Source organism: Protomyctophum bolini (genome assembly GCF_963924005.1).
Source record: "Protomyctophum bolini genome assembly, chromosome: 8".
Taxonomy (NCBI): Eukaryota; Metazoa; Chordata; class Actinopteri; order Myctophiformes; family Myctophidae; genus Protomyctophum; species Protomyctophum bolini.
In genome coordinates this window covers 3665310-3687683 of record NC_137869.1, presented here as the reverse complement: position 1 = coordinate 3687683, position 22374 = coordinate 3665310, and the positions used below count along the sequence as shown (strand labels likewise).

General features: G+C 42.8%; 1 protein-coding gene across 1 annotated transcript in view; it reads right to left on the bottom strand.

The window, feature by feature from the left end:
- shroom2a (shroom family member 2a) overlaps positions 1-15114 on the bottom strand; it is a 111502-nt gene extending 96388 nt beyond the window's left edge. The window contains exons 1-2 of the mRNA XM_080769662.1: positions 15035-15114; positions 9238-9463 (exon numbers count right to left, since the gene is read on the bottom strand). Of these exons, the coding sequence (XP_080625788.1) occupies positions 9238-9441 (204 nt within the window). The 5' untranslated portion in view covers positions 9442-9463; positions 15035-15114. The remainder of the gene's footprint in view (positions 1-9237; positions 9464-15034) is intronic.
- Positions 15115-22374: the final 7260 nt, after the last annotated feature.

The window sequence follows — 22374 nt, the reverse complement described above, 5'->3', positions numbered from 1 at the left end:
AAGCTGTGACGACTAAAACTATAAGACTAAATATATTGACAATTTCGTCAACAAATAAAAAAACTAGACTAAAATGTTAGAAAGGGACTATAGTGGACAAGAGATCCAGTATAAGTGATTTTACACTTCTTGGTTTCTTCTAATGAGATTCTAGTATCTTCTAATGAGTGTCAATTTGGGACATGGAAAAAGTTTGAGAACGACGGGCTCTTAGACGATGCTCTGCACGAGCTAACAGGGATCATATAATATATCATCCTAGAGTAAACTCAATAAACCCAAATATAACCCAATAAAACCCAATAAAACCCAGATCTACAAGCTCGTAGCGTGCCACCGAGTGGCGCGCTACGAGCTTGTAGATCTGCTATTTTTGAAAAATCGAAGAACGACTGACATTTTTTAGAATCTGATCTCAGGTCAGAATGGGTTATCCAGACCAGTGTGTGTCCAGTGGAAACCTCGTATGAATCTGATCTCAGGTCAGAATGGGTTAATCAGACCAGTGTGTGTCCAGTGGAAACCTCGTATGAATCTGATCTCAGGTCAGAATGGGGTTAATCAGACCAGTGTGTGTCCAGTGGAAACCTCGTATATGAATCTGATCTCAGGTCAGAATGGGTTAACACGGAGTTTGCCAAATATTCCTCCACAGTAAACCATGAGCCACAACAATAATGTGCACTAATGTTCTGTCTATGGAACTAACGTAACTAAACAACATCCCCAGGGGGTCTTTTGTAAAACTATATGAAGCCGGCTATACAAATGTGTGGTATTAATTTAACCTATAATGCCCCAAGAATCACACGCCAGCCACACATCTGTGTCACCTTTATAGCTTTTTTTAACCACTTATTTGTTGTTGTTGCTGTTGACAAATAGCATAATAAGCTCATAGCACGGCTCAGAGTGCACAGAGTGCATTTCATGTGCAAATCTTTGAATATATGGTTACTCTTTCACAGCAAAACATTTTTAACTCATATCTTTAATTGCTTCTAGGGGGGGAATCCCTCCCTGGAACAACACATTTTCAGATGAGGGTCCGCAGCCAAATACAGATCATTCTGGGGGTGCTCGAGACATGACTGTAGGTCTTTCAGAAAACTATAGGATTTACAAGACATTTTTTTATATATAGCTACAAATATGAGATGAGACGCTGCAGGAAAAACAGTTGATTAACATCTTACCAAAGCGATGCAAAGAGTCCAGCCGGCTCCTTGGATGGCAGGAGTAACTAACAATGACACATATCCTGACAATAAGCCTGAATGAACTGCAGTTAGTTGGGGATAAATGGCTTCGGAATTCAGCAAAACGATCGAGGGCCTTTTTTTTTGTTTCCAATCTCACGGCTTAACGAGACTTAAAACATGGCAAGAATTCTACCTATTTTGGATCACATGCTCCCTCAACGAAACCCTCAGCCAATCAGAGAGGGGTCGGGGAAGGGTTCATATCTAACCCTCAGCCAGTCAGAGAGGGGTCGGGGTTAGGGTTCATATCTAACCCTCAGGGTTCATATCTAACCCTCAGCCAGTCAGAGAGGGGTCGGGGTTAGGGTTCATATCTAACCCTCAGGGTTCATATCTAACCCTCAGCCAGTCAGAGAGGGGTCGGGGAAGGGTTCATATCTAACCCTCAGCCAGTCAGAGAGGGGTCGGGGAAGGGTTCATATCTAACCCTCAGCCAGTCAGAGAGGGGTCGGGGAAGGGTTCATATCTAACCCTCAGCCAGTCAGAGAGGGGTCGGGGAAGGGTTCATATCTAACCCTCAGCCAGTCAGAGAGGGGTCGGGGAAGGGTTCATATCTAACCCTCAGCCAGTCAGAGAGGGGTCGGGGAAGGGTTCATATCTAACCCTCAGCCAGTCAGAGAGGGGTCGGGGAAGGGTTCATATCTAACCTGAAGGGTTCATATCTAACCCTCAGCCAGTCAGAGGAGGTCGGGGAAGGGTTCATATCTAACCTGAAGGGTTCATATCTAACCCTCAGCCAGTCAGAGAGGGGTTGGGGAAGGGTTCATATCTAAACCTGAAGGGTTCATATCTAACCCTCAGCCAGTCAGAGAGGGGTTGGGGAAGGGTTCATATCTAAACCTGAAGGGTTCATATCTAAACCTGAAGGGTTCATATCTAACCCTCAGCCAGTCAGAGGAGGTCGGGGAAGGGTTCATATCTAACCCTCAGCCAGTCAGAGAGGGGTTGGGGAAGGGTTCATATCTAAACCTGAAGGGTTCATATCTAACCCTCAGCCAGTCAGAGAGGGGTTGGGGAAGGGTTCATATCTAAACCTGAAGGGTTCATATCTAACTCTCAGCCAGTCAGAGGAGGTCGGGGAAGGGTTCATATCTAACCTGAAGGGTTCATATCTAACCCTCAGCCAGTCAGAGAGGGGTCGGGGAAGGGTTCATATCTAACCTGAAGGGTTCATATCTAACCTGAAGGGTTCATATCTAACCTGAAGGGTTCATATCTAACCCTCAGCCAGTCAGAGAGGGGTCGGGGAAGGGTTCATATCTAACCTGAAGGGTTCATATCTAACCTGAAGGGTTCATATCTAACCCTCAGCCAGTCAGAGAGGGGTCGGGGAAGGGTTCATATCTAACCTGAAGGGTTCATATCTAACCTGAAGGGTTCATATCTAACCTGAAGGGTTCATATCTAACCTGAAGGGTTCATATCTAACCCTCAGCCAGTCAGAGGAGGGTCGGGGAAGGGTTCATATCTAACCTGAAGGGTTCATATCTAACCCTCAGCCAGTCAGAGAGGGGTTGGGGAAGGGTTCATATCTAACCTGAAGGGTTCATATCTAACCCTCAGCCAGTCAGAGAGGGGTTGGGGTTAGGGTTCATATCTAACCTGAAGGGTTCACATCTAACCCTCAGCCAGTCAGAGAGGGGTCGGGGAAGGGTTCATATCTAAACCTGAAGGGTTCATATCTAACCCTCAGCCAGTCAGAGAGGGGTCGGGGAAGGGTTCATATCTAAACCTGAAGGGTTCATATCTAACCCTCGGCCAGTCAGAGAGGGGTTGGGGAAGGGTTCATATCTAAACCTGAAGGGTTCATATCTAACCCTCAGCCAGTCAAAGGAGGGTCGGGGAAGGGTTCATATCTAACCTGAAGGGTTCATATCTAACCTGAAGGGTTCATATCTAACCCTCAGCCAGTCAGAGAGGGGTCGGGGAAGGGTTCATATCTAACCTGAAGGGTTCATATCTAACCTGAAGTATCTAACCTGAAGGGTTCATATCTAACCTGAAGGGTTCATATCTCCACGCGGGGCTCAGCGGCGGCCGCTAAAGTGGCGTTTCTTAAGCCTTTTCTTCTCCCGGTTTCACCCGTCCTCGTGTTGGACTTTGAGTGTGTTTGGGTCAACAACACAGATACGACTCACAGAGAGAGAGAGAGAGAGAGAGAGAGAGAGAGAACGGCTCCAGCGGCTGCATGTATGTATGGCGGTGGTTATTTTTGCCCCGCCAGAATAACGACCAAGGTCTTTTGAAGTCAATCATTAAACCGTCACCAGAGTTACAATGTAGGGCATCTAGCAGACGCTCTTAACCCATTTAGACCCGACGTCGAAATTAAAAAAAATACGTTTGCTCTGAAAGAATATATATTCAAAGATCTGTGCCGACCTACATACAAGGTGGCGCGATATGAGCTTGTAGATCTGCTATATTTTTCAATAGCTAAAGTATAACATAATGCTTAGTTAAAACACCAAAAGGGGTTCCCGCCCAGAATGGGCATTAACATAATTATTCTAATCTAAATCATGACAGTATTCTGAAATACCTATGTTTCTATATCAGTGGTGCTCAATATTGTATGTCAAAGATTACCCCCAAAATTTATATTTAATTGGCCCCATCTGAAAATATGTTGTTCCAGGGAAGCCATAAGTTCAGCCTGTGCGTACGCCTGCATTGTGCAAGGTGGTCGGGGGATAAGTTACAGTGTGGCTTTCATAGTCTTAGCCACATTAAGCCTCATGGACTTCCGCTGTGCGACAAATAGGATGCATATCCTATCGCTTTGAAGTGCTGTGTGTGTGTGTGTGTGTGAGTGTGAGTGAGTGAGTGTGTGTGTGTGAGAGAATGTGAGTGTGTGTGTGTGTGTGTGTGTGTGGCATTCTGCTTTGGCAATGTAAACGTATGTTTTTGCGATGCAAAGATACAGTCTACCATTCATTGTCAATGTAAGCCAGCGACGTGAAGATGCAAATATGCATCCGAACGTTTGTAGCTAAAAGATATAAAGCTACAAATAAGATGAACTGGCTTCAACTTCCGACACAAAGATACAAAGCGACAGATAAGATGAACTGGCTTCAACTTCCGACACAAAGATACAAAGCAACAAATAAAATGAACTGGCTTCAACTTCAGACACAAGGACACAAAGCGACAGATAAAATGAACTGGCATTTTATACATTTAAGGATTAGGACTTTAAAAAAAAACTTTAAAAAAAAAGAAATTCTTTTTTTTTTAAAGAAACTTAAAAAAAACTTAAAGAAAATGTACAAAAAAAACACACATACACGCACAAAAAAAACCTTAAAAAAACCCTAACTTAAAAAAAAGAACACTAAATTTACGAGCTGCGTTCGCTTCCCATGTTCGCTTACTTCTTTCTGTATGTGGATATTTTGTTATATTTTTTTGTAAATACATATTTTTTTAAATATCACTGATGTACTTGTCTTCTTCCTTCAATAATATAAAAATGGAGGCCAGAGACACTTTTACCTCACTGCAACCAGCTGGTAGCCCATGTCACATGCACACACGCACGCACACCCACACACACACACACACACACACCCAGTGGAACTACAGTAGAGCATGGTGGGAAGTCATATTGTGTGTGTGTGTGTGTGTGTGTGTGTGTGTGTGTGTGTGTGTGTGCGCTCCACAAACAAGCCTAATGACTGTAGGAAGGAACTGCTCTGAATGTGTGAGTGAGTGTGACTCTTTCACCTCACACAACGTGCACGCCACTCACACACACACACAAACAGCCCAACGCGCACGGAGCCGTGCACTTCCGTACATGGCTATATGGAACACGGCTCATTTCTATAGACTGGCCTGACGTGTTGGTTTATATCCCGTTCTGACCTGAGATCAGATTCTAAAAATGTCTTCTACATCCTGACAGTTTTTCATTCTGACCCGAGATCAGATTCTAAAAATGTCTTCTACATCCTGACAGTTTTTCATTCTGACCTGAGATCAGATTTTAAAAAGGTCTTCTACATCCTGACAGTTTTCCATTCTGACCTGAGATCAGATTCAAAAAATGTCTTCTACATCCTGACAGTTTAACATTCTGACCTGAGATCAGATTTAAAAAAATGTCTATGTCAGTCGCTCTTCGATTTTTCAAAAAATAGCAGACCTACGAGCTTGTAGATCTGCTATTTTTCAATAGCTATAAAGCATGACATGATGCTATAACACCAAAAGGGGTTCCGGCCCAAAATGGGATATTATTATTATAAACCAACAAGTCACAACTTAAGGGAACATCGTGCATCATGGGGATGTTTCTGTCATTTTTTTAGTTAACCCATTTAGCCATGCAGGGCTAGTGGACTGGGACAAAACAAAATCGGCCCGGTCATTTTCACGCAAATTTGGCCCAGACCGACCGGCCCACCCACCACAACCAGCGCGCAGAAGATAGCAGAAACTCCACCGCCCCGCTCCGTCGAGGCACACACAAACAAGCCCCTAATAATACCACCACTTTCACATAACAACATAAATTATATAAACCAACAAGACAACTAACTACAACAACCTTTTGTTTGCTCTCACAAGAATGCTTGAGGCAGCGGTATGGCCGAACGGTTTGCGGAGCGGTCTTGATATCGGAAGGTCGCTATAGTTCGTATCCCTGGACCGGCATGTTAAAATTACCACCGCTGAAGTGCCCTTATTGGACAAGGCATTGAACCTCTACCATGAAATGTTCTATATGAGCAGGGCCTGGCTGTAAACAAGTTCTGTTACCCTGGGTAAACATAGTACCTTTCCTTTCCTTAGTCCAGTTACCCTGGGTAAACATAGTACCTTTCCTTTCCTTAGTCCAGTTACCCTGGGTAAACATAGTACCTTTCCTTTCCTTAGTCCAGTTACCCTGGGTAAACATGATACCTTTCCTTTCCTTAGTCCAGTTACCCTGGGTAAACATGATACCTTTCCTTTCCTTAGTCCAGTTACCCTGGGTAAACATGATACCTTTCCTTTCCTTAGTCCAGTTACCCTGGGTAAATATAGTACCTTTCCTTTCCTTTGCTGGCAAAAGGATTCAAGCTAGAAGAGGGTTTATTTGTCACTCACTGCTACAAGTACAGTGAAATTATCATGATGGCACTGGCAGAATGGCAGCACGCCCGGACCATTCCTGGTGGCCCCCCCTAGGGCCGCGGCCCACCGGGAATATGGCCGGTCCAGCCCTGCATTTAGCCCTTTATAGGACGATTCTACAAATGTATTCTAAATCCTTACCGTTTTCTGAAAAAAACTATGTGTTTCTATGTCAGTCGTTCTCAAACAATTTCATGTCAAGGACCCCCAGTATAACCCCCCCCCCTCCCCCCTCCCCCAGAAGCAAAGATTTGAGTTGAAAACGTTTGCCGTGAAAGAATATAATTCTTAACGAGACTTAAAAGATGGCAAGAATTCTACCTATTTGGATCACATGATCTCTCTCAACGAAATCTGCAGCCAGTCAGGGGTAAAATAAATTAAAAAAATATATAGCAGATCTACAAGCTCGTAGCGTGGCACTCGGTGCCGCGCTACGAGCTTGTAGATCAGACCAGTAGACCAGAATGTGTTTTAAGGATAACGGGGTGGTCAGATAATGGTGAAATGTTGAGATTTGGGTAGTTGGGGATATTATATATAGGTCAAGCCGGTACGTGGATTACATCGTCAGGCTCAGACAGAATTTCATTAACCAAAAGCTGGACACATTTTAGGAATCCATAGAGAGTGCTATAATACAGGGAATGGTGAATTAATGAAGTTACATTATTCACACCATTTGTTGTTTAACCCATTCTGACCTGAGATCAGATTCTATAAATGTCTTCTACATCCTGACAGTTTTCCATTCTGACCTGAGATCAGATTCTATAAATGTCTTCTACATCCCGACAGTTTTCCATTCTGACCTGAGATCAGATTCTAAAAATGTCTGTTTGTAAATGACAGTTTTCTGAAAAAGCTATGTTTCCATGTCAGTGGTTCTTCGATTTAAAAAAACTAGCAGATCTACAAGCTCATAGCGCGCCACTCGGTGGCGCCCTACGAGCTTGTAGATCTGCTATTTTTCAATAGCTAAAGCATAACATATAATGCTAACACCAAAAGGGGTTCCTGCCCATACTGTGTTATGTAAAGTTATTTTATTTTTGGAAATAAATATTTGTTAATTTAAAAACTGTGTACATTGGTGACTATTAACTATAATCTACCGGATCTTGAGACTACAAAATCTTTGAAAAAAATAAAAAATCAACTAGTCAACTAGTACCAACAAGGTCGACTAGTGGATTTACTAGTCAACTAGTCGCTTAATGGCCTAGCTTCCACTGCAGATTTATGATGCCATTTTCTCTGTTGATTTAACTCAGTTATAAGTTATAATTTTATCCACGTGTTCACGCTGAAAGTGTACAAATAAATGTACCCAAATGTACTAACCGTCTTCTTGGGTTCACATTTATTTGTACACTTTCAGAGTTAACGGGTGGATACTTCACCCTTTTTGCTAAAAAATATATGTTAATGACATTTAGGAGCTTTAGATCACTTTCCTGGGGGGTCTTTATGTGTGTAATATGTGGTTTTAGATATTTTAGAATTTAGCAGTGAGCCCGGTGTCTCTGATATCATGGACACTGGGCTCACTTCCTTCCTGGACTACATGTTGTCTCAGTAAGACAGCTCTCCCCCCTATCCACAAGGAGGAGCAGTGCACCAAAGCATTATGGGAATTGTAGTCCAGGAAGTAAGTGAGCCCAGTGTCCATGACACCAGAGACACTGGGCTCACTGCTACAATCTAAAAGATCTAAAACCACATATTACACACATAAAGACCCCCAGGGAAAGTGTTCTAAAACGTCATTAACATATATTCCTTTGCAAAAAGGGTGAAGTGTCCCTTTAAGTGTGGGGATTTCAGTGTGTAGCTATAGCAGCAGACAAAGGCTTATGCTGCTATAGAGAGTGGTATTAAGTAACAGATGTGTTGTAGAACGAGGTATATCTCTTCACAAATCAACAATCTTTTTTCACAATTCATGAACAACAACAGCAGCAGCAACTAATACAATTAATGCTAACCCCTTTTGGTGTCAGCATTATGTTATGCTTTAAGCTATTGAAAAATAGCAGATCTACAAGCTCATAGCGCGCCACCGAGTGGCGCGCTACGAGCTTGTAGGTCTGCTATTTTTTGAAAAATCGACAAAACGACTGACATGGAAACATAGGTTTTTTCAGAAAACTGTCAGGATGTAGAAGACATTTTTTATAATCTGATCTCAGGTCAGAATGGGTTAACGAGTGTCATTTAATGCAAGGCTTATCCTAAGCTGTGAGCTCAGAGCTTATTTACTGCATAGATAGAAAACCTTTTCGGGTGAACATGTGTTGTAAATCTGGGGAGGCAAACGGATCACAAACAGTCTGCTCATGGGGAGCCAAACCCATCACAAACAGTCTGCTCATGGGGAGCCAAACCCATCACAAACAGTCTGCTCATGGGGAGACCAAACCCATCACAAACAGTCTGCTCATGGGGAGCCAAACCCCCCCCCCCCCCCCCCCATCTGATAAGATACTCAGGGACGTGCACACATAGACATCAAAGGGGGCTTCAGCCCCTGCCCTTTTACCCGTCTGTAAAACAACTGCCCTCTCCAGACCAACGAATGCAGCGTTTACTACAAGGTGGAAGAAATGCAAAATGCCACTCCTCTCCTTTCCATGCTATACCAGAAGGAAGGCAGCATTCAGGAGAATTGCTTTTTTTCCCCGAAGTCTCCTGAACTTGAACACAGTATTTTGCACACAGTATACAGTATAACTCTATGGGGACACAGTATAACTCTATGGGGACACAGTATAAGTCTATGGGGACACAAAAGCGACACAAAAGTGGGACCCGGAAGTATCTCTGGAGGTCACATGGCTCTGGATCTTACCTTGGTGATGAGGAGGGGCTCGCGGTGCTCGCGGCCTCCTCGCAGGGTGAAGCCCCAGGGCGCGCCCCCAGACAGCAGCACGTCCACCAGCCAGCAGGGGGGGCCGCTCTCCTCCGCTCCCTGCGTCATGGTGGAGCCGCCGTGCCAGAAGCCGTGTTCCTCCGCCTGCTCCCGCTTCCTGACGCCTCCTCCCCCGGGGTCCATGGTGGCTCCGCCTCCTCCGGGGCTGGGAGAGAGGGAGGGTTAGGGCTGATTCATATATTCCTATTTTAGAGCCGAATAAAAGTCGGTTCGGCTCTGTAGAGCCTACAATGTGACGTCATTTGGCTCTGTAGAGCCTACAATGTGACGTCATTTGGCTCTGTAGAGCCTACAATGTGACGTCATTTGGCTCTGTAGAGCCTACAATGTGACGTCATTTGGCTCTGTAGAGCCTACAATGTGACGTCATTTGGCTCTGTAGAGCCTACAATGTGACGTCATTTGAGGTTCGGGGGGGGCGGGTACCGTCCTAAAGTCGGCTCTTCGGTGCTACTGAAAATTTCTGACGAGCCAAAATCATTGGCACTACAGCGCCGAAACAGCGGTAAAATAGGAGTATGAATCGGCCCTGAATTCAGCATTTGACCTTACAAACACCATAGTAAACTACTTTTTGTTTGGTTCTGTTGATTCTGTAGACTGGATGGACATGCATTGCAGACACCAGCGCCGTTAAATTGTGATTTCTACGTATTAGTTGCTCGCTTGGTGTCGTGCTTCAAAAAAGAGCTGATCTACAAGCTCACAGCCCATCAAACTGCTGCCCAAACGGCTTGACGTTTTAGCCTCACTGCTCACAACTGTTTAAAGATATGCGTATAGTTTGTCAACAAAGCCATGCGTGTCCTTGACATGGATTTAGTTCCCAGTCGGTTAATCTCATTTTGGGCTCTTGTTTAAGAACAGAGGAGATTGTAATGAAATGTGTCATCCATGTTGTTTTTCCCAAACTCAACAGTATATTAGCATTGTTTATAGAACAACTGTGCACTGTCACAACACAACACAACACAACACACTACAAATCAAATCAAATAGTTCATCCTGTCTTTGTGGGGAAATAACCACCATGTTGGCTGGTGAGTTTGTCTACTCAGCTTGCAAGCCATGTTTTTCCACATACCAGTAAATGGATCTGGAGTTTCTTTACTGTACTTTTATATGAACCTTTCCTATAAATCGACCACAGTTCTTCTGGGTCTTCCAGGTATTTGGTGGCACCGTGCAGTGGCTCAGTGGTTTGTGAAGGTCCTGCGTTTCAACCATAGACTGTAAAGAAAAATATGGACAAAGCGTTCTTCTCCGGGTCTGATATGGACGTATACGATGAAGCCTGTCAGTCCTTGAATTGTAAATCGCCATCTTTCTAGATCCCAGTTTGGGCCCAGCTGGCCATTGGCTGGCAGGCAGTCATGTACTGTACTTATCTAACTAATATAATATAACTATCTCCTGCCACTGCTATTGAGTAAAGCAGTGGTCCTAGAGCCCACTGCATTATTTCCCCTACCATATAAAGCCCATTCAATGGGGATTTGGGTTTTTGTGCTAATTCACTTATTTCCATCGCTCAAAAATCTTTTTTTTATATATATCCTCTCTTCATAATGTAAACAGTATCCCAAGCGGCACACTATTCTCCTTTAACCCATTCTGACCTGAGATCAGATTCTAAAAAATGTCTTGTAAATCCCGACAGTTTTCTAAAAAAAAAGCTATGTTTCCATGTCAGTCGTTCTTCGATTTTTCAAAAATAGCTCGTAGCGCGCCACTCGGTGGCGCGCTATGAGCTCGTAGATCTGCTATTTTTTCAATAAAGCATAACGTAATGCTAACACCAAAATGGGTTAAGAATAGAGTGCCAAGCATAAGCGTTAGCTGTATTTCCCGTATTTGCCGTAATAATGGTTTTACGAGATTTCCAAAAAAAAAAAAACTGTAGAAGCCACTATAGAAATCAAGTGCTTACACAGGTTGTCACAGACCAGTGGATGTTGTGACAGTGATGTTTCCATGGCGTAGTATCAGCTCTCTAGTGGCCACAGCTGACAGCTCTATATACCGGCCGGTTTACATTCTCCCAATCAGAGCCAAAGTACCTGATTGTACAGATAAAAAATAGTAGATATACATAATAGAACATTGATATGATGTTTTGTTTTCTCGTTTTGTGTTTTGTTGTTTTTGTTGTTTGTTGTCTTGTTCCTGTTAACTGTATAGTCCTGTCTGTCTTTGTTTTATGTTATGTTTGTTTGTTTTTGTTTTGTTTTCTTGTTTTTTTCCCCCTTCTGTTGTTTGCTTTGTTGTATTTTTTTTACCTATAAAAGCCATTTATCTGTTAGAAGGGTAGGCACTATAAGCTTAGGCTTCAGCCTACACCTTTTTGGTCAATGTTTCTTTTGCAAACAAAAAAAAGCAGGCACTGTATTGATTTGTTATAATGACCAAAATAAAAATAAACTCTACTCTGTCTCTACCTGATGATACCAGATACTTTCACACAACCCTGAGGTCCAGGTTCCAATTGGGCTGAGGCGGTACCAACACCAGAACTTCATAGTATCTATATTAGCATCTGCATGTTGTTGCATCGTTCCCTCCCAACACCGGGAAGCAAAGAAATCAAATCACAGGCAAATACGGTGGTGTGTCATTCATACTGTATATTATGACGGGGTGATTTTGCGGTCAGTTCAGTACAATGGGTCTGTCCTAGACCAAAAGAACAATGCATACTGGCAGGACTACTGGACTTACTTTCTTAGCTTACGCATGTTTCATGATAAATGTTTATATGTGATGTATTTCCATGCTTTTTGTTTTTCTTGCTTAATGTAAGTCGCTCTGGATTAAGAGCGTCTGCTAAATGCCTAAATTGTAAATTGTAAATTGTCTACAGCGGTATAACACTGACAATTGCACAGTGTCGTTTGGGGTCCCAGAGATAACCAATTGTATCGAATGGGGGTCCTTAATTGGCCTAATGCTTTATATGAACCTGTGGGGGTCCGGGGTTCAGAATCACAGACCTAAAGGTTCTGAACTGACTACAACGACTACAGACCAAGACTCAGCAGAAAACATGTGGTCTGAACTGACCATAACTACAGACCAAAAGACCCAGCGGAAAACATGTGGTCTGATTGAACTGAAGTGAAAAGGCTCATTCATAATTATAAACACAAACCTAAAGATATCAAGGATCTTCAAAGGTTCTGCACGCACTGTATGACACAATATGCCCACGAATCCACGATTGCTTGATAAAGTAAGTACTAAGTAGCCTAGGCTCTGAGCTGATCAAACATTACATGAAAACACAATGTTGTTCTTGTAATGTTTGATCAGGTTCTCCTTGCATGCAGAGGACAGCAGCACAAACTGCCAAGACCACACTGAGGCCCCTTTTCCACCGGTTGGTTCCCAAGGGGAACCGGTTAAGTTCTTTTCCACCGGTTGGTTCCCAAGGGGAACCGGTTCAGTTCTTTTCCACCGCTTGGTTCCCAAGGGGAACCGGTTCAGTTCTTTTCCACCGCTTGGTTCCCAAGGGGAACCGGTTCAGTTCTTTTCCACCGCTTGGTTCCCAAGGGGAACCGGTTCAGTTCTTTTCCACCGGTTGGTTCCCAAGGGGAACCGGTTCAGTTCTTTTCCACCGCTTGGTTCCCAAGGGGAACCGGTTCAGTTCTTTTTGGTTCTTAGTCCATGAGGCAGAGCACAAACATTGGAACGTTAATTATGAATTGAGTGGAGCAAAACCATACCTATATTAGATTGTTATCACCCTGAAACTTCCCCAGTTTAGTACTGTACTTACACGAAGACAATGATTTATTGTATTACACATTTTACATTTTTAAATATGCAAATGAGGCATTATGTATGACAATATGCAAAATAATCGAAAATATGAAAAGGCTACTATACTGTGTAAGGGTTATCATGTATTTATTTACTTGTATTGATCCTATAAACAATTTTGTAGGGTATAGTTCTTCCACAAATGTTGGAGCTCTGGCTCATGGACTAAAAAAGAAAAATAACTAAAAGAACTGAACCGGTTCCCACTGGGAACCAACCGGTGGAAAATAACTGAACCGGTTCCCACTGGGAACCAACCGGTGAAAAAGAACTGAACCGGTTCCCACTGGGAACCAACCGGTGGAAAATAACTGAACCGGTTCCCACTGGGAACCAACCGGTGAAAAAGAACTGAACCGGTTCCCACTGGGAACCAACCGGTGGGAAAGAACTGAACCGGTTCCCATTGGGAACCAACCGGTGGAAAAGAACTGAACCGGTCAGGGTGGAAAAGGGGTCAGACAGGGGTCGGTATCAATAGATGTGATATATATATATCATTCATTTTACAAATAGGTTGTTGCCTTGGCCGATCCACACAGACTTCACAGAAAGGTCCCAAATGGAAAACAAAGACGTTTTTAAAGACCTAAAGTATTACACTAGTATACTTTTCTACGTCGTTTTGTGCCAAGGAACTATACACACACACACACACACACACACACACACACACACACACACACACACACACACACACACACACACACACACCTGTAATAGTAAAAGTGAGGTGAAGATGAAGATGAAGCACCGATCTAAATACTTTTTAAAATTAAAAGCTATAATCAGGTGTGAAAGTGAAACCATCTGCATTTTGACAAGCCATGTAAAGATAAATATGACATACGATATCTCTCTACATACTGTACTACTGTATAACGTGTACAGTTTGTACCAAACAGTCCTACAACTATACAACTCTATTCACAGATTATGTTTAAACAACATTAGTCAACATTAGCAGCAGCGTGTGAAAGTCAAACAATAGACTCTCCTCCTTGAGTCCTTAGGCAAGAAAGCAGTGAATTAAGCATGGAAGCTGTGTGTGATGTGATCAAAGGTAGGCCTGTATACATTGTTATTCAGTGTGATCACTGTTGGGGACAAGTACATTTTGAATTCGGGACTTGTAACATAGCCTATAGCTCTGGTCCATAGGCACAAGGACTTGAGTATCTTCCTAGCCTAACATTTAGACTCTCGTAGAAGTATATTTATCGATTCTGACAAAATGTCAGCATGGATATCTATACGAGTCTAAACTTTAGGCTATCTTCCATCACAGGAAGCCTCTGCTATATCATTATATCAACGAATAGGCAGAGAGACAAACAAAAGGTTATATTCTGCTCCATATCCACCAGTATCGAAAACTACGATATGCTCCTGCTGCACACATAAAACACCTGCTGGAATAATGACTTTATGCAGCAGGAATTGAAACACCATATTTGAGGAGAACCTTCTTGAAGAAGTATATAGAAACCTCCCCTCCACCATCCATAACATCGACTCCTGTCTGGCTTCTTTGGCAACATTTTGACAAACATATTTTCTTTACTTTAAAAAGGAAACACAAAAAAACGTCGGTATAGCGATCTGTGTGTGAAAACACACTGAGGAAGGTGGGTATTTTTTATTTTTTTTGCTATACTATACTAGGCTACGTATAAGTCACATTTAAGTGCTATTGTATCCATTCGTAACTCTTGAGTTTACAATGGTTGTTAACTTGTAACCAAATCCATTTGGCATTTGTAATGTCTCATGATTTGAACAAGAGTTATAAGTACCGGCCGGTATCATTATACTTTAAGGTCCATGGTTTTGTTATAGTGGTGAATATCCATCAAACGGTACAGTTAAAACACACATATAATAATAATAGTCTTACCTGGGAGTGAGCAAACAGTAGTGAGTGTGTGTTGTGTTCTCCTGCTCGCTGGTGGTGGTGGTTGTAGTAGTAGGTAGGTAGGTATACACGACGGTCACACAATTATGACTCATCCTATTCTTCCTACATGTTTAGAACGATGGAAATAAAGTCACACACATTATCCCTTCTGTTGCTGCCACTTCAGTGTGCTAAACTAAACTAAACACCCAGTCCGTCCGCGCGTGTGTGTGTTGTTGTGGTGGTGTGTGTGTGTGGTGTGGATCTCTCGGGAGTGTGTGTGTGTGTGTGTATTCCTCCCCAGTGTTGTAAAGCAGTTAGCAGTAGGAGCTAACTATAACGTTAACATCCACCTCCTACTGCATCATGGCCATCATGGTGTAGTTTCAGTGTGTGTTTCCATGGGAGGATCAACAGGTAGAACGGCCTCTGTAGCAGGACTCGCAGCGCCATCTGCTGTTGGAAACCGACCCACACTACTAGGGGGATGCCTGCTGCTGCTGTCACAACCACGTCGGTGACCTATCGAATACTGTGACTCACTCACTCACTCACTCACTGTCCCGGTTCGTTTTGGTCGGGTGGTTCGCCCCAGAGTATAAGAGAGTGGCGGGCGGCGACACGCTGAAATTGATTTCGCCGCGAAGCGGGGTTCTATCATGGCTATATAGTTCCAATTCCAAACATTGGAACTATCCCGTTTGAGATAGAATGAGCACTTCCGCATTCCATTGTTACAATGGGAGTCAACGCTATAATATTGCCCCCCAGATCAGATCAGTGGTTCTAATCTCAACCAGCTGGTCCGGGGACGAACGAACGAGAGGGCGATACACAAATGGACATATGCTGCACATCATGGTACGGTACCAACGTCAATAAATATTAAATACAGCATGGAATTGTGGACAAAATCTTATCCGACGACAACAAAATATTCTTTAGTCTTGGTTCTGCGAGGCCAGCTGTCATCAAATGCCGACTGAATAACGGGCTTTAAACTCTAATTCAGTGGTTCCCAAAGTGGTCCTATAGGGTCATTAAGCGAGTTCCAGAGGGTCCCCATGCTAAATGATAGTTAATTGGAACCAAATGGACCCTTATGGGTCGTATAAGTATAACTCTGAGTGTGCAAAATGGACCCCCAACGGGACGGGTCCACATGGTTCCATGAATTGTACACTATAGTCTCAGAGTTGAAATTAACATTGGTTTTTTTACAATATCAATAATTGGTGTCCGAGAGATAGAGATGCCATTAAATGGGGGACCTTAGCCTAATTCAGGTCAAACTGGGGGACCTATATGAAAATGCTTGACAATCAGAGCCGTATAAACCTTCTCTTATGGGGGTCCGCGGGCTAATGGGTATCATTTTTGGGGTCCTTGACATGAAAACGTGTGGGAACCACGTCCACTGCTCTAGTGTATCTAATATGACATAACTCTCTCTACTATTCTAATCTATACTGCTATTTGATGAATTGAACAAGGTGGACCCTCTTGTAAACAAGTGTAGATGCTTTATTGGGTCGTCCACTCACAGTTAACAGTCTTTGTATTGAGTTGTGCTATGTGCTGTGTACTGTAATTCTGCAAACTGTTAATAAATATTTCAATCAATCAAATCAATGCAACGTTTTAGAACTTAGTGGTGAGGTAGGACTGACACCTACTGGTCGGCGAGAGATGTTGCATGAGAGGTGTAGCCTACATATAATTTGATCTATTGAAGATTCTGACCTTCATTTTTGTTTTGATTGTATTGCTGTATTGTTGTATTGTTCTTTCTTCTTTGGCAATGTAAACGTATGTTTTCTCATGCCAATAAAGCCCTTTGAATTGAATTGAATTGAATTGCATGACATTCAGAGTCTCATTCTCTTTCCCAGCCATAGCTCTCCTTTAACCCATTTAACAGTTTTCTGAAAAACCTATATATGTTTTTATTTCATGTCAAGGACCCCCAGAATTATCTTTATTTGGCTGCGGACCCTCATCTGAAAATATGTAGTTCCAGGGACCCTATAGAAGCAAAGATATGCATTAAAAACGTTCGCATCTTTAAATCAACACCACAGTTGTTCCTATATGTAGTATAGGCAGAAAGATGATAAAGATCACATATTTTACTGCACTTTATTCTAGTTTGACAATTTTGCACCGTTCCCGAAAATATTCGATTTACAAGCCCACATTGAACTCGCCATGTGGTGACATATTGTGAGCTTTCGATCAATATACAGTAGGTGTTTTCCAGGCCGTATACAGTCGGTCGGTCTACAGTGGTTTTGAGTTAAAGATAACGAAGAAGAAGAAAAATATCACAGTGGCACATTTGTAATAATAATAATAATAGGTACACAGGCGGGTCATGAGTTCAAATGCTTGTTTTGTGCATACAGTGCAAGTTACAGGAGAGTAGGCCTTCCTATGTTCCCCAGGTTCTATGTTCCCCACCATGCAAAAAAAGGTTCTTCAATTGTTCCACACTTAGAATAAACCTAAACCTAAACCAGAAACCTAGTAATTTTAGTAATTCTAGTAAGACTATAAAGTATTTTAGCAACGTAGTCTTAGTGTTACTTTTAGTAGCAAATTCTGATTTAAACTCAGTCTTTGAACAATCCATTGACTTTTAGGCCTGCCTATAGGCTACTTAAACTATCTAGTCTTAGCCAACTAAAAATGAACTGGCATAAAATAAAATAAAACGTAATTTGCTCAGACTCTTCAACAAAGATGGCAAAACATTCTTTGTTCTGTACGTATACATACAATTGTATAGTAGGCATGGGCCATAGAAAAAAAGTATTACACATTAATATAAATATAAATAAAAAATATATAAATATTCACAGTTAAAACTGGCACAGTTTAGAATAGATTTCAAATATTCACCCTAAAAAGATATACAATGACGTTTCTTTCCGCGTCTTAATGTTATAGATTATATCTTTGAAATCTTGTGCTAAATGTCTGGAGGCTAAGGCTATACATCCAGGAGCAGGAAGGTATCTGGTGGATGGCTCAGTGGCCTTGTGGTTAGAGTGTCCACCCTGAAACTGGGAGGTCAGGGTTCGATCCCCGGCCGGGTCATATACCAAAGACTGTAAAAATGGGACCCAATGCCTCCCTGCTTGACACTCAGCATCAAAGGGTTGGATTGGTGGGTCAAATCTACTAATCAAATGATTCCCGAGCGCGGCACGGCTGCAGCTCACCGCTCCAAGAGAGAGAGATGGGTCAAATGTGGAGAACAAATTTCACTGTGGTAACGTGTGTGACTAATCGTATGACTTTGATGATGTTTAGGTCAGTCCGATCTCCTCCAGAACACTGCGGGGCGTCTCTCCTTCCTACAGGCAGGTTGTTTAGGTCAGTCCGATCTCCTCCAGAACACTGCAGGGCGTCTCTCCTTCCTACAGGCAGGTTGTTTAGGTCAGTCCGATCTCCTCCAGAACACTGCGGGGCGTCTCTCCTTCCTACAGGCAGGAGAGAGAGAGGAACCAATCAAGTGTTGATTTTGACAGAACATTTTGATTTTAGTTTTTATGTCTTTTTGAATAATTTTCATTTAGTCTAGCACTCGCGCACGCACGCACGCAATGTTACAGAAAGAACTGCACATATGATATGAGATCATATGGCCCATGCATGTGTCATAATGACACAGGCCTCAACTGTAATAGTGAGTGTACACATTTCAGTGGCGGCCTTATTTATGTTTCAATCGTTTCAATTGAAACGGTGTGGTAACTACCTGGGGGAGTGCTGGCTGTGAGGAGGATAGGACTAAGGCCACTGTATGTCATATGACTAAATGTCATCAAACGGTGGTCCGTGGCTCTGATGGGTCTGAGAGGCTAAATGTCATCAGGTGGTCCGTGGCTCAAATGGGTCTGAGAGGCTAGATATATATATATATATATATATATATATATATATATACACAGAATAATATACGAATAAGCATTTTCTCCATTCTGTTAATCTATGCATTATTTATTCAACAGGAGTTTTCACTATCGCGATCATTGCGTTACAAACACATCTTCAAATCTACCATAAAGAATATTTAATAATGCAATCATTTTATTAGTCTAACATAATACATTTGAACAATCACACACTATTATTAAAAAAAAGAAAAATGTTAATAATTTATAATACTTAAATATAATTATTCCAAGACCAGGTGAAAGGTGAATCAGTGCAAATATACTTCAACACTAACCACTTAAACCGGGAGTCCCTCAGGGCTCCGTGCTAGTGTCCTGTTATTTTGGGGCGAAAGCTTTTGATGAATAATAGCATCATATATTTATTTTCCCCCACAATACGGACACTGGGGTTTAAGTGGTCAAACGCCACTTACCTTCAAAGTGGACTTTTCTCTAAATAGGAAATCATATCTGTGTCTATAAATTACTTAAACCATTTTGGGCGGGATCCCCTTTTGGTGTCAGCATTATGTTATGCTTTAGCTATTGAAAAATAGCAGATCTACAAGCTCATAGCGAGGCACCGAGTGGCGCGCTACACGAGCTTGTTAGGTCTGCTATTTTTGAAAAATCTAAGAGCAACTGACATGGAAACATAGCTTTTTCAGAACAACTGTCATTTTCAAACAGACATTTTTTAGAATCTGATCTCAGGTCGAAATGGGTTTAAACATTTAAATAAATAAAACCAGCTCAAATTTGTACAGTTTAGCGGCCCGTGTTTGGCCAATCCTCGATAAGAACTATGCGTGATTAAAAATCTACATATATGATGGAGTGAGGGAGGGTACATAAACAAAATCCATTTAGAACCATAACCCATTCTGACCTGAGATCAGATTCATACGAGGTTTCCACTGGACACACACTGGTCTGATGAACCCATTCTGACCTGAGATCAGATTCATACGAGGTTTCCACTGGACACACACTGGTCTGATTAACCCATTCTGACCTGAGATCAGATTCTAAAAATGTCGTTCTTCCGATTTTTTCAAAAATAGCAGACCTACAAGCTCGTAGCCTATGAGCTTGTAGATCTGCTATTTTTCACACCAAAAGGGGTTCCCGTTCAGAATGGGTTAATCATATGGCATAAAAAATAACAGAAGGATTCACTCAAAGTTACATTCATGACCTTCGTATGGATGGCCTTAGTTCCAACACATCCAGTTAAAATCCAATACAAGAAAACTATAAAACATATAAATCTCAAGCTAATGAATAGTTCGTGGCCTATTAAAAATTGCAAATAAAAAAAAATGAATTTGTAACCCAATATACTTGGAATGATCAGTTGACTGTTAATTGGGCATCAAATGAAGACACCACCAGGTTTACATGCACCCTGCACCACCACACGGTGACCGACAGGGGGCAGCCCTTCACTAAAGATGTGAGTTCCAGATGAATTGTTAATGAAACGGTATTTTCTTTACATCAAAAGATCCACAGCTCTTGAGTTACAGAGCTGTGAGGGTCCATTTTGTAGTTTAAAGCCCTATAACCACACCAGAGGGTCGACCATGCAACTCCTTGCAACCAGTGTTGACTCCGTCGACTAAAACTATGACTAAAAAAATGTTCGTCGACTACCTTTTTCCCCACTGGGCGAAATAAAAACTAGACTACAATGTCAGGAAGGGACTCTAGTGGACAAGAGATCCAACATAAGTCATTGTACACTTTGGTTGCGTGCTGAAAATAGCCAGATCTACAAGCCCACAACGCTGTGAGCTTGTAGATCGGACATTTTCAGAAAGTGTAAAAATCAGCCATTACGGCGGCATCAAGGCCCGCCAAAATACATGTTAGTCGACTAAATCAACTGTAGATCGATCTTTAGTCGACTAAAAATCAAATTACATTTAGTATAGACTGAAACTAGACACATTCCAGCCAGGTGACCAAAATGTGACTAATATACACTTTTTATGAAAACTGTTCAAAAGAGACTAAAACTATAAATATTGCTGCCAAAAAACAACACTACTTGCAACCATTAAATTCCCAATGGCGGTCGCAGGGAGTTGCATTGGTGTGGTTTGTTCTGTTGAATGGCTTTAAATGGGGGTCAGTAGCCTCTGCATGTCAAATTGGGGGTCCTTTTCAAATGGGGTCTTGCCCTGAACATACATTTTCAGGGCAAGACCTCGACCTCGCGCGTGCCGACTCGGCCCCCAGCCTGGTACCCTATAGTCAAAATATGGCCCTTGAGGAAAACTAATTGGGGAACCCTGCCCTAGAAGGTGCTCGCGCACCACAAGGGGGCGCTCACGCACCACAGTTTGGGAACCACTGCTACAGTAGAAGGAACAAAAACACAACACTTTCCAAATATATATTTTGGTGAAGGGAAATGTGGGGAAACATCCTTGCTGGGATTTGGGGAGGTGTACAGTATAGTTCTAGACTGTCTATCTATGCACTATAGCATTCAGAGATGGTGGAACAGTTGGACCCGTCTAAACTTCAAACATCGGGCTGTATTTTGGTGGGTCTTAAGTACCAGGTCTTATTCCCTATAACTTGAGTAAACTAAAGACCTGGAGGCGTGATCAATGCCATTTGGCTATTCTGAGTGGCCAAAGAGCCACTTTATTTCACAGACTAAACGTTTTTGAATACTTATGCCAGTGACCACCCCTCCCCTGTGCCAGTGACCAACCCTCCCCTGTGCCAGTGACCAACCCTCCCCTGTGCCAGTGACCAACCCTCCCCTGTGCCAGTGACCAACCCTCCCCTGTGCCAGTGACCAACCCTCCCCTGTGCCAGTGACCAACCCTCCCCTGTGCCAGTGACCAACCCTCCCCTGTGCCAGTGTGTGCCAGTGACCAACCCTCCCCTGTGCCAGTGACCAAGCCTCCCCAATGTTGCCATCCGTGCCTGAGGTTGCCAACCCCATGCATTCGCAGGCATGAAGTGAGCACGTAGAGTGGCAAAAGTGAGTTTAACGTCGTTTAATGCAATCAGATATATAGGGCTTTTTTCCTGTTTGGATGTATATGGGCTGTGAAGGCCAGGCCTGCAGAAAGTAGGGTTGTTTTTGCCACTCAGTATAGGCGTTCTGGCATAACCTCCGGGTTTGATGATGATGATGATGATGATGTTACACACATACCTTTTATAGTCACACTCAACCCCCCCTCCCCTCCCCTCCGCTCCCCTCCCCTCCCCTCCGCTCCCCTCCCCTCCCCTCCCCTCCCCTTCGAGTGATGGTTGACGTGATGCAGGGAGCTGCAGGGTTTGAGTTTTTCGGAAGGGTATAGAATGAAAGGTGTGCGTGTGCCAGCCAGGCACTGAGTGAGGACGACCAGCCATGCAGGGGCAGGGTGG